Here is a 13,264-nt window from a genome sequence, read left to right as displayed (position 1 = left end):
GGCTCCGCTCGCCACTTCCGCCGCCGTCAGTTCCGCGGCGATGGCGGCGCTGTGCGGGCGGGCGCTGCTGGCCCCGCTCGGAGCGCGGCTCAGGGCCGGGCCCCGCGCCCCGCTCCGCTCTGCCGCCTCCAACCCGCCGCTCTACGATGTGGTGGTGTCGGGCGGGGGCATGGTCGGGAGCGCCATGGCCGCCGTGCTGGGTAAGGCTGTGACCCACTCTCCCGCAGGGTGAGGTAACCGTGTATAGGATCTCAGTGTCCGGGGCCTGCTGAGGGATCCTTGATCCTGCTCTAAAGTTCAGCTGAGGCTGTTTGGTGAGCCGGTCAGTGATGAGCCAAGCCATATCTCTGTATGTGCACAGTGTTAATGGGGCCGTTAACTGGAGTTTTGTAGACTGTAGTGTTTCTGTCAAATATGCTCATCCTTAAATAGCTGATGGATAATGTCACCCTTAGCTAAAATGCTTTTCTGATTATAGAATCACAGAATGGGTTGGAAGGGACCTTAAATATCACCTAGTTCCAACTCCCTGCTGTGTGCAGGGACACCTTCCATGGACCAGGTTACTCCGAGCCACATCCAGCCTGGCCTCAAACACCTCCAGGGTTGGGACATTTACAGCTTCTCTGACATTTACAGCTTCTCTGAGCAACCTGTTCCTGTGTCTCGCCATCCTCACAGCAAAGAACTTCTCCTAATATCTAATCTAAGTCTACTCTCTTTCACTTTGAATCCATTTCCCCTTGTTCTGTCACTACATGATCTTGTAAAAGTCCCTTTTTGTCTTTCTTGTGGGCTCCTTTCAGGTACTGTAAGGCCACAATTCAGTCACCCCATAGCCATCTCTTTTCCAGGCTGAATAAACCCAATTCGCCCAGTCTTTCCTTATAGGAGAGGTGCTCCATTGCTCTAAACATTATTATCTGATCCCAAGTTTCATTCTCTAACCCAGTATTTTAAACACTGGAATACCAAGTTAAAATGGATTTCTGCTTGCTTTGTGTCATTAGAGATCCTGAGAGTAGTGGGTGCTCCTTTATTTACAACATGGATTCAGAAGGGTGCAGTAGTGACAGAAACCTGAAAAAAATAGTGCCCAGAAGATCAAAGATGTGAGCAATAATAAGTGCTTTGCAAGTATAAGGGCTTACTTTGCAAGCTTAAGTTCTGCTTGTATTGTTAAACAAGAGCCCAGTGGATTTGAGATGGCATAAGGATCTCCTCCAGCAGTGGTACCTAAGGTTGACAAGCAGGTTTGGGACCTCTCAGGAGATGAGGTTATTACTGTGCATAATCTAGAGATTATGCCTAGGACACTGCTGTCTCTAGGGCTGCTGTAGTAGTAAACTCTAGATGATGAAGGACACCACTTCTGTCCTCCGTGCCTTCTGCATCTGTGGTGGTTGGGATGCTGCAGGTGTGGCCAGCTCAGCTGCAGGGTTTTTTACACTTTACTTGAGTCTTCTTTTTCTTTTCAGTTCTCTTTATGTGGAAGTTTAAAGTCTAAACTGCCTGTGCTATTCCATTGTCAAAATGAGAGGACAGGGAAAATATTAATGTAATTGCTACATATCACAGAAGTTTTATTTTGATCTCTTCTTCTATAAGGAGAATTTATGTTTAAGCTCTGGAAAACATGTTCTGGAGTAAACATGGAGTAAATATTGCAGATTTCACTTGATAATACTCCAGTAATAAATTTTCATTTAAAAATGACACAAATTTGTACAAAAATGTAAGCTTTATGTAGAAGGGAAATATGTAATCCTTGCTTTAGCTGCAAAAGAGTTGTCCATCTCAGTAACAGGACTGTAGTCATAAAACTTTAACATACAAAAGTTTACCTGCCTGGTCAAAACCTGTACTGTCTATGTAGTTCTTTATTAAGTGTTGCATCTACTGTGTCTTATTACAAAAACTCAGGTGTTTTGTTTTTGAGATTTTTGGCAGGAGCATTGTAACAAAACATGTATTTGCTTATTTTAGGGCATGACATCCACTTCCATGATAAAAAGATTGCTTTGCTGGAGGCTGGTCCTAGGAAAGAATATGATCACATGCCAGACAGTTACAGCAACAGGGTCAGTTCCATCTCCCCAGGATCAGCAACCCTCCTAAGCAGTAAGTATGATTTTGTTGTTTGCATTTTTAAAATTTATATTTGAGCTGGTTTTGTTGAAACAAAAACCCTTTTGACTATGTGTTGCCTTCAACCTAACATCATTAGCATTATTTGCCTTTGTCTCTACATGCTGAGTTGTGGTTTTTAAATCCAAATTCTCTTGATAACAAGGATCTGTGTTCTGGTATCTTGGTCTGATTTGTTATCATATAAATATTTGTGACTTTAGGCAGTGAAAGGTTGTAAGGTGCTCTCTAAAGCACCTGGAATGTTCTGTTCACATAAGAAGCTTAATGCTTTGTAGTCTGGTAACTCAGTCCTCAATTAATGAGGATTAATTGTCATTTTAAAGAGATATTTGAACCTTGATTCCTTTTGGAGAAAGAAATGTTCTTTACAATAATGGCTGTGCATTTCTACGTCTGTTTTATTACCCAGTGATGGAACAGTGAGAGCTGTCTGTTAGGTCAGAGTCTCATGGAGAGCTCTTGTTTCTTTCCTGCTGGCTTGTGTTAACAGTAAAACAATGTGATTCTGGAGCTGTGATAGCACCGAGGCAGACCTGCCACTGTCTAGGGAAGGTGCAAGCCAAGCCTGAGCATAGTCAGGGAAGAGTGGAGGAGAGTGTGGAGTGAGCTTCAGTTTAGTTTTGGTTTCAGTGTCCCATGTGAACCTGTATCTCTGTGTATTTCTGTCCTTTTTCTGTTTCAGGTTGTGGTGCCTGGGATCACGTCTGCAGCCTGAGACTCAAACCCTTCCGGCGAATGCAGGTGCCTTAGGGCTGCAGATACACCTTGTGTCTGTCTACTCTGAATTCTCAAAAGTACTTGCATCAATGACACAAAGGTTTTTATTTCTATGGTAAAGGGCAGGTCATACTTATGTTCATTTCTGTCTCTTTTCTGTGGGTAGCAGACTGCTCAGAAATACCTGTCCTCAGGGCCTTGATGTTACAGGCTGAAAAGTGGATTCCTAGTGGCAGCTGTAGATAGTGAGGCTTGGGTATTAGCCAGGAAATAAAGGTAAAGGGTGTATTGGTTTGGCTGGGATAGAGTTTCTTCTCTTAATGGTGGCTTGTATGGGACGGTGTTTCAGATTTGTGTTGAAAACTGTTGATAACACAGGGATGTTTTAGCTGTTGCTGAGCAGCACTTAGACAGTGCCAAGGCTTTCTCACACTGTCTTGCCAGTGAGCAGGCTGGGAGTGCACAAGAAGCTGGGAGGGTACACAGGCTGGACATATGACCCTGGCTGATAATCCATACATACCATATGGTGTCATGCTCAGCAATAAAAGCTGAGGAAAAGAAGGAGGAAAGATGGGAAGTTTGGAGGGATGGTGTTTGTCTTCCCAAGTAACTATTATGCTTGATGGGTCCCTGCTCTCCTGGAGATGGCTAAACACCTGCTTGTCCTTGGGAAGCAGTGAATTAATTCCTTGGATTGCTTTGCTTGAACATGTGGCTTTTGCTTTTCCTATTAAACTGCATTTACCTCAAGCTATGAGTTTTGTACTTTCATCCTTTCAGTTTTCTTCCCCATCTCAGTGCAGGGGAGAAAGGAAGCAGCTGTGTGGGGCTGAGCTGCCTGCTGGGGTTAACCTACAGTAAGGCTGTAGCATAGCTTCCTATGTCAATTATGTAACAGAAAAGTAGGGATGAAAAACTTGACTTGGAATTACTTTTTGAGCTTAAGCTAAATCATTTAATGAAATTAGTTATGTGGTGCACTTTAGTAGCTGGGAATGAACAGTAATCCAGGATGTTTAGTCTAGTTCTATATTTCTAGATTACCATGTCTTTTTGCTGTTAAGTCCCTGAAATGGACTTCTTTATCACATAGCTTCATGTAATGTATTTTTTCTTCGTAGGTGTGGGATGCTTGTTCAGAAGCCATGATCGTTTTTGAGAAAGATGACTTAGATGACATGGGTTACATAGTGGAGAATGATGTCATTATGTCTGCTCTCACTAAACAGTTAGATGCAGTAGCAGGTAGAGAACAACTTCTTCAATGTTTTATTTCCTGCAGATAGCTTTCAGTTACTTGCCTTCTATTGTGTGCTAGGTATTGAGAGGGAGAAATTTGTCTAACAAGTAATTCTTGAGAAATGGGCACCTTCTGGAATTGGGAAGGAGGGAGAAATCTGACTTCCAAAGGCTACAGAACAGGAAAGCACTTGGATATGTAGTTCTCCAGAATACTTCAAAATTGGACTTAATTAAAAAATCTGTACCTCCTTGTCCAGAGCAGGCCTTACAGTGACAAGGGGTTGTCCATATCTGGTTTTTTGGGGTGCCTTGAGAATTGTAGAGTGAACTCCTAGGGTGCTGTTAAGACACCTGCATGGCCTTGGCTGTTGTAGCGATGTTTCCTTTTCCTTGTCCATGTTGTGCTGTGACCATGGTACTCTGTGTTCCCATCAGACCGGGTGGAGGTCTTCTACAGGAGCAAAGCAGTTGGGTACACCTGGCCCCTTCCTTCCCATGGCTGTGACACAAGCCCTTGGGTCCAAGTTGAGTTAGCTGATGGACGCAGACTTCAGACCAAGCTGCTGGTAACTAAGCTCTTTATTTCTTTTGATAAGGCATCATCTCTAACCCAAGTCCTTTCCACTGGTTTGGTTCCAATTCCATGTGTGCCACTCCACCCATGTGGAGTGCTAGAGTGACATGAGTGGCTAGCCCTGTCCATGAGGGTGTGGGACACTGGGCATGGCCTTCTCTCTGCCTGCTGCAAGGAGATGCTGCTGAATTTGAGAAGAGCAGAAGGGGCCACCTCTTCTGGTTTTGGGGGGATTTTTTTTTTCTGAATAAGCAGACAATATACAGATGCAGTCTGAGGTTTTTAGAGTGAAATACTAGCTCCTAATGTTTCTAGGAGCTGCTGAAGAAGTTGCTGTGCATCTCTTTGTTTTACAGATTGGTGCAGATGGTCATAACTCTATGGTCCGGAAGGAAGCTGAAATTAAGAACATTGAACATCAGTATGACCAGTCAGCTGTGGTGGCAACTCTCCATTTATCTGAGGTAAAATTCTGCTAAACTAACTCTTCCATAAGCAGTAGAACCTAAGAGGGTGATCTGGCTTGCTGCCCACTTGCTTCTTTCCACTATAGGCCACAGACAACAATGTAGCATGGCAGCGGTTCCTTCCCACAGGGCCAATTGCGCTTCTTCCGGTAAGGCGTTAGTATTTTTTTAAATGTTTTTAAAAATTTTTGTAGTCTAGTAACTTTATTTGTGTCCATGCCTTTCTGTGTTGGTTCTGTCTCTTTAAGAATTTGCACATCAGCCCTTCACTTTTCATTTACTGCGTTTTCCCCTCCTGCCGTTTTATTCTATCCTTGGCGTTTCCCACTTGTAACAAGTTGGGCAGGAACTGTAATTTTCAGAGGGACTGACAGTGTGAGGCAGGGCAGTGGAGAAGTCTTTGCACTGAATGTTTATTTTTGTTTCTTTTTCTCTTTATATTTACCCTTTACATTTTCTTAAACTAGCTGTCTGACACTGCCAGCTCTCTGGTCTGGTCTACATCTCATGACCATGCATCGGAACTTCTTGCCATGGATGAGGAAAGCTTTGTGGATAGCATCAACTCTGCCTTTGTGAGTATCAGCCTCATGGCAGGGAAGAGGCTTTAAGAAATAGAACAGAATTCTGTAGCTAAACAACAGTAATGGGAGAGGTGCATTCTGAAGTTCCTTCCTCTGGCAAGAATGATATTAAAGAGGCACTTAGCAAAGAAAAGATGACCCCTTGGGACTGAATTAGGTTAGTTCTGAAAGTCACAGAAGTTAAATTTCCAAAAGGTAGGAAGAGTAGGCTCATCCTAGTTGGAAATTTGTATGTCCTAAAATGGTGAAGTTAGTTTTTTCTACTGTCCAAGTGGTTAAAATTTAGTATTGGAACTCAGATTTTTTTTTCAGCTGGGTTCTTTTATGGGTCTAGTTTGGGTCAGCTTCCAAAGATTTGTTTGTCTGTTTCAGTGGAGCAACATAAACCACTCTGACTTCATTGACACTGCTGGGGCCATGTTTCGTTCTGCCATTTCGCTGCTGAAGCCCTCAGGGACTGCAGTCCGTCAGCTGCCCCCAAGTGTTGCTGAGGTGGATGCAGGGAGCAGAGCCATGTTCCCCCTGGGGCTGGGCCACGCCACAGAGTACGTCCGGCCCCGCCTGGCTCTCATCGGGTAAGGTGCTCAGCGCCGCCCTTGGGTGGGCGGGTGGCACGTGGTTAGGAATGACCTGAGGACAGCAGGCTCCCGCCAACAAATAGATGTTAGAAATGATACATTGTTCCAGTCTGACTTTACCCAGATCCGGTTTGTTCTGTGTGCCCTCCTGTCCTTTTGTATGAGTAGCTTTCTGTCCATTATCTCTGCTGTCTGTGTAAATTGAAAGATAATTATTTCCCTTTCCTGGTTTGTACAGTCTAGTGAAACAATCCAGTATCTCATGCTGGATCTGTACTTCCCCTTACATTATACCAGCCATTCTGAGCACCACTTTGAGTTTTTAACTCACCTTTTTTGAACACAAATGACAAAAATTACTCCATGTGGGATGTCAGAGACTTTTATATGGTGGCCTATTCAAACAGGAAAATACCTCATTTCTTATATTCTAAGGTCACATGTATACTTTCTTCTCTGCCTCAGCTGCAGTATGGTGGTAACTTTCAGTAATTCTTGGATGCTGTGCAAAACTTTTGTGTAGTGCACTTTTCATCTTACCAACCTATGAACCACTCTATGCTTGGGAGCACGCTGTGCTTTATAGCTTGGTAAAGCACATGATCTTGCATTTCATATCAAAACTTAATCTAATTTCTTTTACTTTGTGACTCCCACAGCAATGTTTGTCTTTGAGCTTTACAGATAAGTCTGTTCAAAGAAGAGCCTGATTTTGTTTCTATTCAATGATAATCCCACCACTCCTTTATACTCACTTTGTCTGTCCACTTTGTGTTTGTGCAGTGTGCCATTGACAGAGCTCCTGTTGTGCTGAGGTCACTTACAAAAACATAAAGGCCTGTTCCACATGTAACTGAGAGGACTTTGGCTAGTCACCTCTTTATAATTTTTCCTTTCAGACGTGCTTTTTGTTACCTCCCCTATGTCTTGCTTCTTACAACTGGAGAGGCAGTCAGGTAGTTCAGCATAGCATGCAAGGAGGTACTGGATAAAGCGCATATGCTGCTCTAAGGTGGTTCATTGCAAAGAGGTGAGGAGTGCTACACTGATCCCTTCTGGGGTTTGTCAGCCACTGTGGCTTTCTTCAAGAAGGGAAATAAATTTCTGTCTTCTCTTGCTCCAGGGATGCAGCACACAGAGTCCACCCACTTGCAGGACAAGGAGTGAACCTGGGCTTTGGTGATATTGCATGTTTAGCTCATCACCTCAGTGCAGCAGCCTTCAACGGGAGCGATCTGGGTAAGGCTCCAAGCCAGCATTGGGGCAGTAAAGAATTAGTCTCCCAGGTCTTTGCTACAGTATCTCTGGTTAGCATGCTGCTGTCCTGTGTTTGAAAGCTTTGTTGAAGTGAAGCAGTTCATGATTCTTGGATGCAGTTTCCATCCCATGAATCTTAAAGCTGCTTTAAAAAAAATCAAGCTCTGCAGGATGGCAGTTAGAGATGTGGTGAGATGAAGAGCACTAGCTGGTGGAAAGAGGTCTTTATTGAGATGAACCATTTCTGTTCTCTTTCAGTTCCCAGAGGAAACTGCTCTATAGATAAGATGCACAATTGTTTGTGGCACATCAAGGGTAATAGAAACATTCAATTATCTCTTCCAGGCTCCTTAAAACACCTCCTCAAGTTTGAAACAGAACGTCAGAGGCATAATGTCTCCTTGTTAGCTGCTACTGATGTGCTAAAAAGGCTGTACTCTACCACACTGGCTCCTCTGGTGTTGCTGAGGACATGGGGATTGCAAGCAACAAATGCCCTGCCTCCTGTCAAAGTAAGGATCTCACTTCAGTGAGGGCTGTAGGAGTTGTCCAAAACTATTCATGAAATATGCACAAGATGTAAAGATCTTTATTTGTTTAAAATGAAACATTTTTGGTTGGAAAATACTATTTTAAACTGGGGGGTTTGTGTCCTGAATGGGCCTGAGGAGTTTCTAAACAACTGATGACTCAGTAGAGACTTTTTTTTCCCCCCTCCAGCACAAGGGATATAAAAGATCTAAGTGTCTTATATTCTGTATCAGTAATTAGGAGTTAGAGGTCATCAGAAATCTTTGGCTTTATTTTGCTATGGAATTAGTGTCAAACCTTGAATTGTATTCTAGACAGGCCTGTGAAGACACATCTTCACTAAGAGATTGGGTGACTTCCCAGATGCAGTGTGCAGCCTACACTTAACTGTTTCTGTGCTGTTTTGCATTGTGAATTGTTCCCTCATGGCAGAAGTTCAAGTTTCTAAAATGGAAATTACCTGAGGAAGGCTGTGGCGAGGAGTTTCTGTCTTAGACCCTCTGTTTGCAGCCCATCTGCCTGAACTTCTCACCCTCTTGACCTAGTTGCTGGATTTTTGTGAGGTTCCTTAAGCCCTCTGCTCTCAAAGCTCCCAAGCACCAGCAAATTAGGTTCTCATCTTTGGATTTCAATTTTTACTTCATTTATTCTCCATCTTTATATTAAACACAGGTACCCTGTTTCCTTTGTGTCATGGTCACAGTTGAGACACTTCCTCAACTAAAAATCAGTACGTTCCTAAGGCAGAGCAGCTGCCACAGGTCCACTGTCTTCATTAAGGAAGACTATGCTGCTGCTTCAGTGCTCACAAGTTTCTTTTCTCTTTCTCTGTTTAAAAGAAAAAAACAATTGAAGATGTCTTTTTCTGAGCACAGAACCCATTGGTAATACCAGTTTTGTACTACTTGGGAAGGACAGGAATGCTACAATTTTGTTAATTTTCTAGGACAGGGATAGGTTCTCTGTGTGTGGCTAGAAAGACTGGCCAAGAACTGTTGTTCATTTATATGAATGGGAACATGCCTAAAGGTTCTTTCTAAAACACATACTTATGAATTACTTCTCTTTTTCTTTTAGGAGCAAATCATGGCTTTTGCCAGCAAGTGATCTGTTGTCAGTCTGCCTGTCAGTCAGCAGCTTGCCTATGAATGCCTTGCCCTTAAAAGGACTGCGACTTACTTGAATCTTTGAACTTTTATTTTAATTTACAATAAAACTGAGGGATTGAGCTGTGTATTACACCATCCACTGGTTTATGCAAAAGCTGTCACATTTGCCCTCCTCAAGAGGATTTAGGGTTTCTTTCCTTAGTACCATGATGTCTTCAGCCACAGAACTAAGTATAGTATGTGCTTTTAATCTGGGCCTCCTGAATTGAAGATTGAGGTGCAAACAGCTGTCTGTCTTTTGGCAAACACAGTGCTGAATTTTGCAAACTGCTGGCTAATTTTTAACAGCTTTTGCTGCTTAATTACTTTCAGTTTCTTCTGATATGATTGCTAGAGCTGTAACATCACTCCTGGCTTCTTGGCACCTCAGCTCAGACAGAAGGGGTAGTTTGCAGCAGAGAGAAACAACACATGGTAGCAGATATATTTTAAAACTCTCTCTGTTGTTCTTTCACCCTTTTCCCTGCCTTTCTCTTGGTGCTTTATTTAATAACGGTGTTTCTTGTGGAACTGGCCAAGGGCTCCATGGAAAAGATACAAGGCAACAATAATATCCAGGAAAGAAAACTATACCACAACATCTTCAATATTGTTAAAAATGCTTTAATTACTAAAATAGACAATTCAAGATATTCTGTCTTCGGTTCCAAACACCAGCCTCTTGCATTAGACATTTGCCACTCACAGAATTAAACTAAGCACTGCCCATGGGCAAGATTTACACATATGGGTGACCAGTATCAGAAATGAACATCAGAAAGAATGAAACCTAAGTTTTGAAGTGAAAGCTATTACTTGTGCTTCTGCAGTCACTCATATTAGGCAGTCCTTGTTAGTGCCTGGCTCAAAGACATTACAAAGGAGGAGATAAAAATCAGGGCTGCAAGTAGAGCTCTTCTCTTAAAAGGCTGCTTACTCTTTAGTTTAGGTAATAAATAATCTCATTGCACTAGGGTAAGTGTGAGGACTTGACTGGGTTGTCCAGATCCCCCACCCACTTGTGTTCAGATGTAAACAGCAGGGGCTCAATTCTGCAAATTCTTGCAAAAATAAACCTTTTAACAGAGTTTTTGTTTCTCCCATAACTGAAGGATCATGCCAGTAACAGAGAGCAGAAGTTCTGCTTCAGTTAATGAATTGTGCCACTGACAAATGAAGGCCCTGAGCATTCAGATTAAATGCAACTTTGGTACTGGGAAGCAGATGCTATCCCCTAGCATTTGTAGTACCAGAGTCTGAGGAAAAGAATGCAGAAAAAACAACTTCCTCTGCATGGTACCCTTCTTCTAGCCCCTCCTTACTTTAGACAAAACCCACCCCTCAAGCCCTCCTCAGGGCTGGTGTGTTTTCAGGGGGCAGATAAGGCTGCTGCTTTTCCCTTAGGTAGAGCATCCCACCTTCAAAACACAGCCTCACTGCTGCCAGCTCTTAGCCCTAAGATCCAGTAAGAGTTTGTCATAGCACTGGCTCAGACTGAAAGATGATTTCTGGATTATTAAATTAGCTTGTTCTCAGGTAACACATCCTGGCCAGTAACCACTGCACCCTACTTTGTATTTTCTGAGAATACAGAAATGTTCACTGAAGACATAATGAATGCATTTGCAGTCACCTTGTTCTGCAGACCAGACCATATACCAAGTTTTCACAATGGTAGGAAGAGGAATAAGAAATGTTTATGGTTGAGAAGAGGCTGCAATTACTTCCTTCATGTTCAAACAGAAACTTCTAGAGAGGAAGGAACAGAACTTTGGTGTGACACAGGAATTTCTCAATGTGGATCTCAAAAAGATTCTGGTAAGGACCCACACATGCAGGATGAGCATGTCCTGTTTCAAAAAAGCAGCCTGAATTTATGGCAAAGTGTCAGTGATGAGATAAGTATGGACGGCTCCATCTGCAACCCTTGGCTTCTTGTTGCTGACTGAACTTGTTCAATCAAAAGCATGCCTTGCACCCTCGTGCTGTAAAACCTGAGATATGAGAAGCGGTAGCTTAATCAGCCACAGGCAAACTTGCACTGCTAACTAGAGGAAAAGAATTAATGTTCACAGTAAGGCAAATTTCTAAGTCTCCAAACTGTTTGGCAAGACCATTGAAGACATGAGTGCACAATTTCCTCCCCTTGCTGGGAATTACCAATTATTTTCAAATCCAGTTTGCAGAGAAGGCAGCGTGAGGGCAGTCTTTGGTTTGACAGAAAGGTGTTTTAGAGCAACTGGGACACTTGGGTAACTGCAACTGCCCACCAGGGAAATGTTCATCACAAGACATCAGTGGCTAGAAGTTTCCCTTAGTCACATGAGCAATACCTCTTTGTTGTGATGGGGTAAGTTCACCTGTACCTTACACATTCCTTGAAGAGGTGAGACAGTAGCAAGCTGCCAATTATTTCATGGGGGGGGGGGGGGGGGGGGGGGGGGGGGGGGAAGACATCTCTACAGCTGTTTTTACTTAGGGCAATGGATGGGTTTTAAATGGGAGACCACACCTTAGAGCTCACTCCAGCAAAAGGGACTGGTGCTCAGACTTGCTGGCCCAGCAGGCCTTGCTGGGCTGTGCCCTGCCTGCTGTCCTTGGGATAGCACCAGACTTGACTCTTGGGTGAGCACCACCTCAGGTCAGGTGTCCTGATTCATACAGAACCTGAGGAGCACCAGCAGCAGAGGGAAGAAGGCTGTGGATGTGCCTTGCTGAGAGCAGAGAAACAGAGCTGGCTGTCACAGCAAAGTGAGCTGTCAGATCAGCCATTTCATCTGACTGCAATCTCCTTGTGGGTGGCATATGACAAGCTCATCTTCTGGCAGTTTCAATAGCTGGCACTGCTGCCTCGTTGTGCCAGCACAACTATGTGTTATGACTACATGCTAAATGAATAAATTTATCAAGTCTGGAAGTCAGATGTATGGTGGAGCTGCACAGACTTGGAAAGGGCAGCAAAACTGAAACACAGGCACACATTCTGCTTAGGAAATACCTACTGCCTAAAAAAAATGCTTGGTAAATGACTGTTTTAGCCAGCACCTTTCCCAAAACCATGCCCAAAGTGTACTTACAGCAGGCCCTTGAAAGACTGGAATATTCTTGCCATGTATTGCTAAGCTAGCAGCTGGATTTTTGGAACACTGAGGTTGGCAGCATCCAGTTGTTCACTTTTCTCTGCATCACTGTTGATGCTATTCCTAATTTCTGTATTTAACATCTCACAAGCAAATTTAAGTTATTTATGGTTAAAATAGAAGGGGGTAGGGGAAGTCATGTGTCGTCTGCCACCACATCCAGGAACTCTGTGCTTCTAACAAACTTGCTGGTGAAAGCTGGTTTTGAGCCCCTTGCTTATTCTCTGCTGGAGTTTAGACCTGTTGACTTTCTTAAGGCAGATTCTGGATAATTTATGGCAATCACAGTTATAAATCATACTCTCATTAGGCACAATGCCAATCCAGGGTAAAGAGCTGTCATATATTTTTGGTCCATGTTCTGCTCTGTGACCAGTCCAGCTGAACACCATACCTGGAGATTGCAATTCACTTTCTCAGCATTTTCAGAAATGCTGAAGTCCACAGCAGTATCACAAGTCAATAAGTCATCCCTAGAGACTGCAGCAGGTAAAAGGTAGCACCCAAAGTCCAGCTTGTCTCTATGTTGTTTACTTTCTTTGTCAACTATAAAGGAAGAAAAACAAGTTATTCCTGACAGTTCTCTAGATTCATAAGTTACACAAATGACAGCAACTACATGTTACAAATCTGGAAAGATTCAGTAGATAATTAGTCAGAAAGATGAAGTAATGCATGTTAGTCAATAGGGATTTAACTGTTTTTTCTCACCTTTAAGACTGTGTTGTCCCTAAATCCAAACCCTTCCTTTAATAAAGCAGCGATGTAAGTGAGATCCATGCAGAGGAAAGGGCTGGCTGAGTTGTACCTCTCCATGTTATCACAGACTAGAGAAGGAAAAAAGAAAAAACAAAAGGGATCTCAGCAAAATA

At 43.1% G+C, this 13,264-nt stretch overlaps 2 protein-coding genes across 7 annotated transcripts in view; one reads left to right on the top strand and one right to left on the bottom strand.

Annotated features, from left to right (window-relative positions):
• Nucleotides 1-8: 8 nt before the first annotated feature.
• On the top strand, nt 9-9,338 carry COQ6 (coenzyme Q6, monooxygenase). Its single transcript, XM_071426837.1, has 12 exons — nt 9-200; nt 1,987-2,121; nt 2,834-2,892; nt 3,993-4,116; nt 4,549-4,679; nt 5,044-5,151; nt 5,241-5,303; nt 5,622-5,729; nt 6,111-6,313; nt 7,440-7,555; nt 7,919-8,085; nt 9,182-9,338. Exons 1-12 carry the CDS (start codon nt 41-43, stop codon nt 9,209-9,211), a joined length of 1,404 nt encoding a protein of 467 aa, XP_071282938.1. The 5' UTR covers nt 9-40; the 3' UTR covers nt 9,212-9,338.
• Nucleotides 4,675-13,264, bottom strand: part of ENTPD5 (ectonucleoside triphosphate diphosphohydrolase 5 (inactive)) — a 36,537-nt gene continuing 27,947 nt past the window's right edge. For 4 of the 6 annotated variants that reach the window (XM_071426841.1, XM_071426839.1, XM_071426840.1 and 1 more), the window contains exons 13-14: nt 13,104-13,219; nt 9,856-12,938 (exon numbers count right to left, since the gene is read on the bottom strand). In XM_071426841.1, coding sequence (XP_071282942.1) covers nt 12,852-12,938; nt 13,104-13,219 — 203 coding nt within the window. In that variant the 3' untranslated portion in view covers nt 9,856-12,851. Of the gene's footprint in view, nt 8,933-9,855; nt 12,939-13,103; nt 13,220-13,264 lie in introns of those variants that run through there. The other 2 variants (XR_011679171.1, XR_011679170.1) reach the window with 2 other exon arrangements.

The sequence above is a fragment of the Agelaius tricolor genome, unplaced genomic scaffold (assembly GCF_023055355.1).
Source record: "Agelaius tricolor isolate 1412-34295 unplaced genomic scaffold, bAgeTri1.0.p SCAF_5, whole genome shotgun sequence".
NCBI lineage: Eukaryota > Metazoa > Chordata > Aves > Passeriformes > Icteridae > Agelaius > Agelaius tricolor.
The sequence above is the reverse complement of the archived record's forward strand: the minus strand, read 5'-3'. Positions and strand labels throughout refer to the sequence as shown.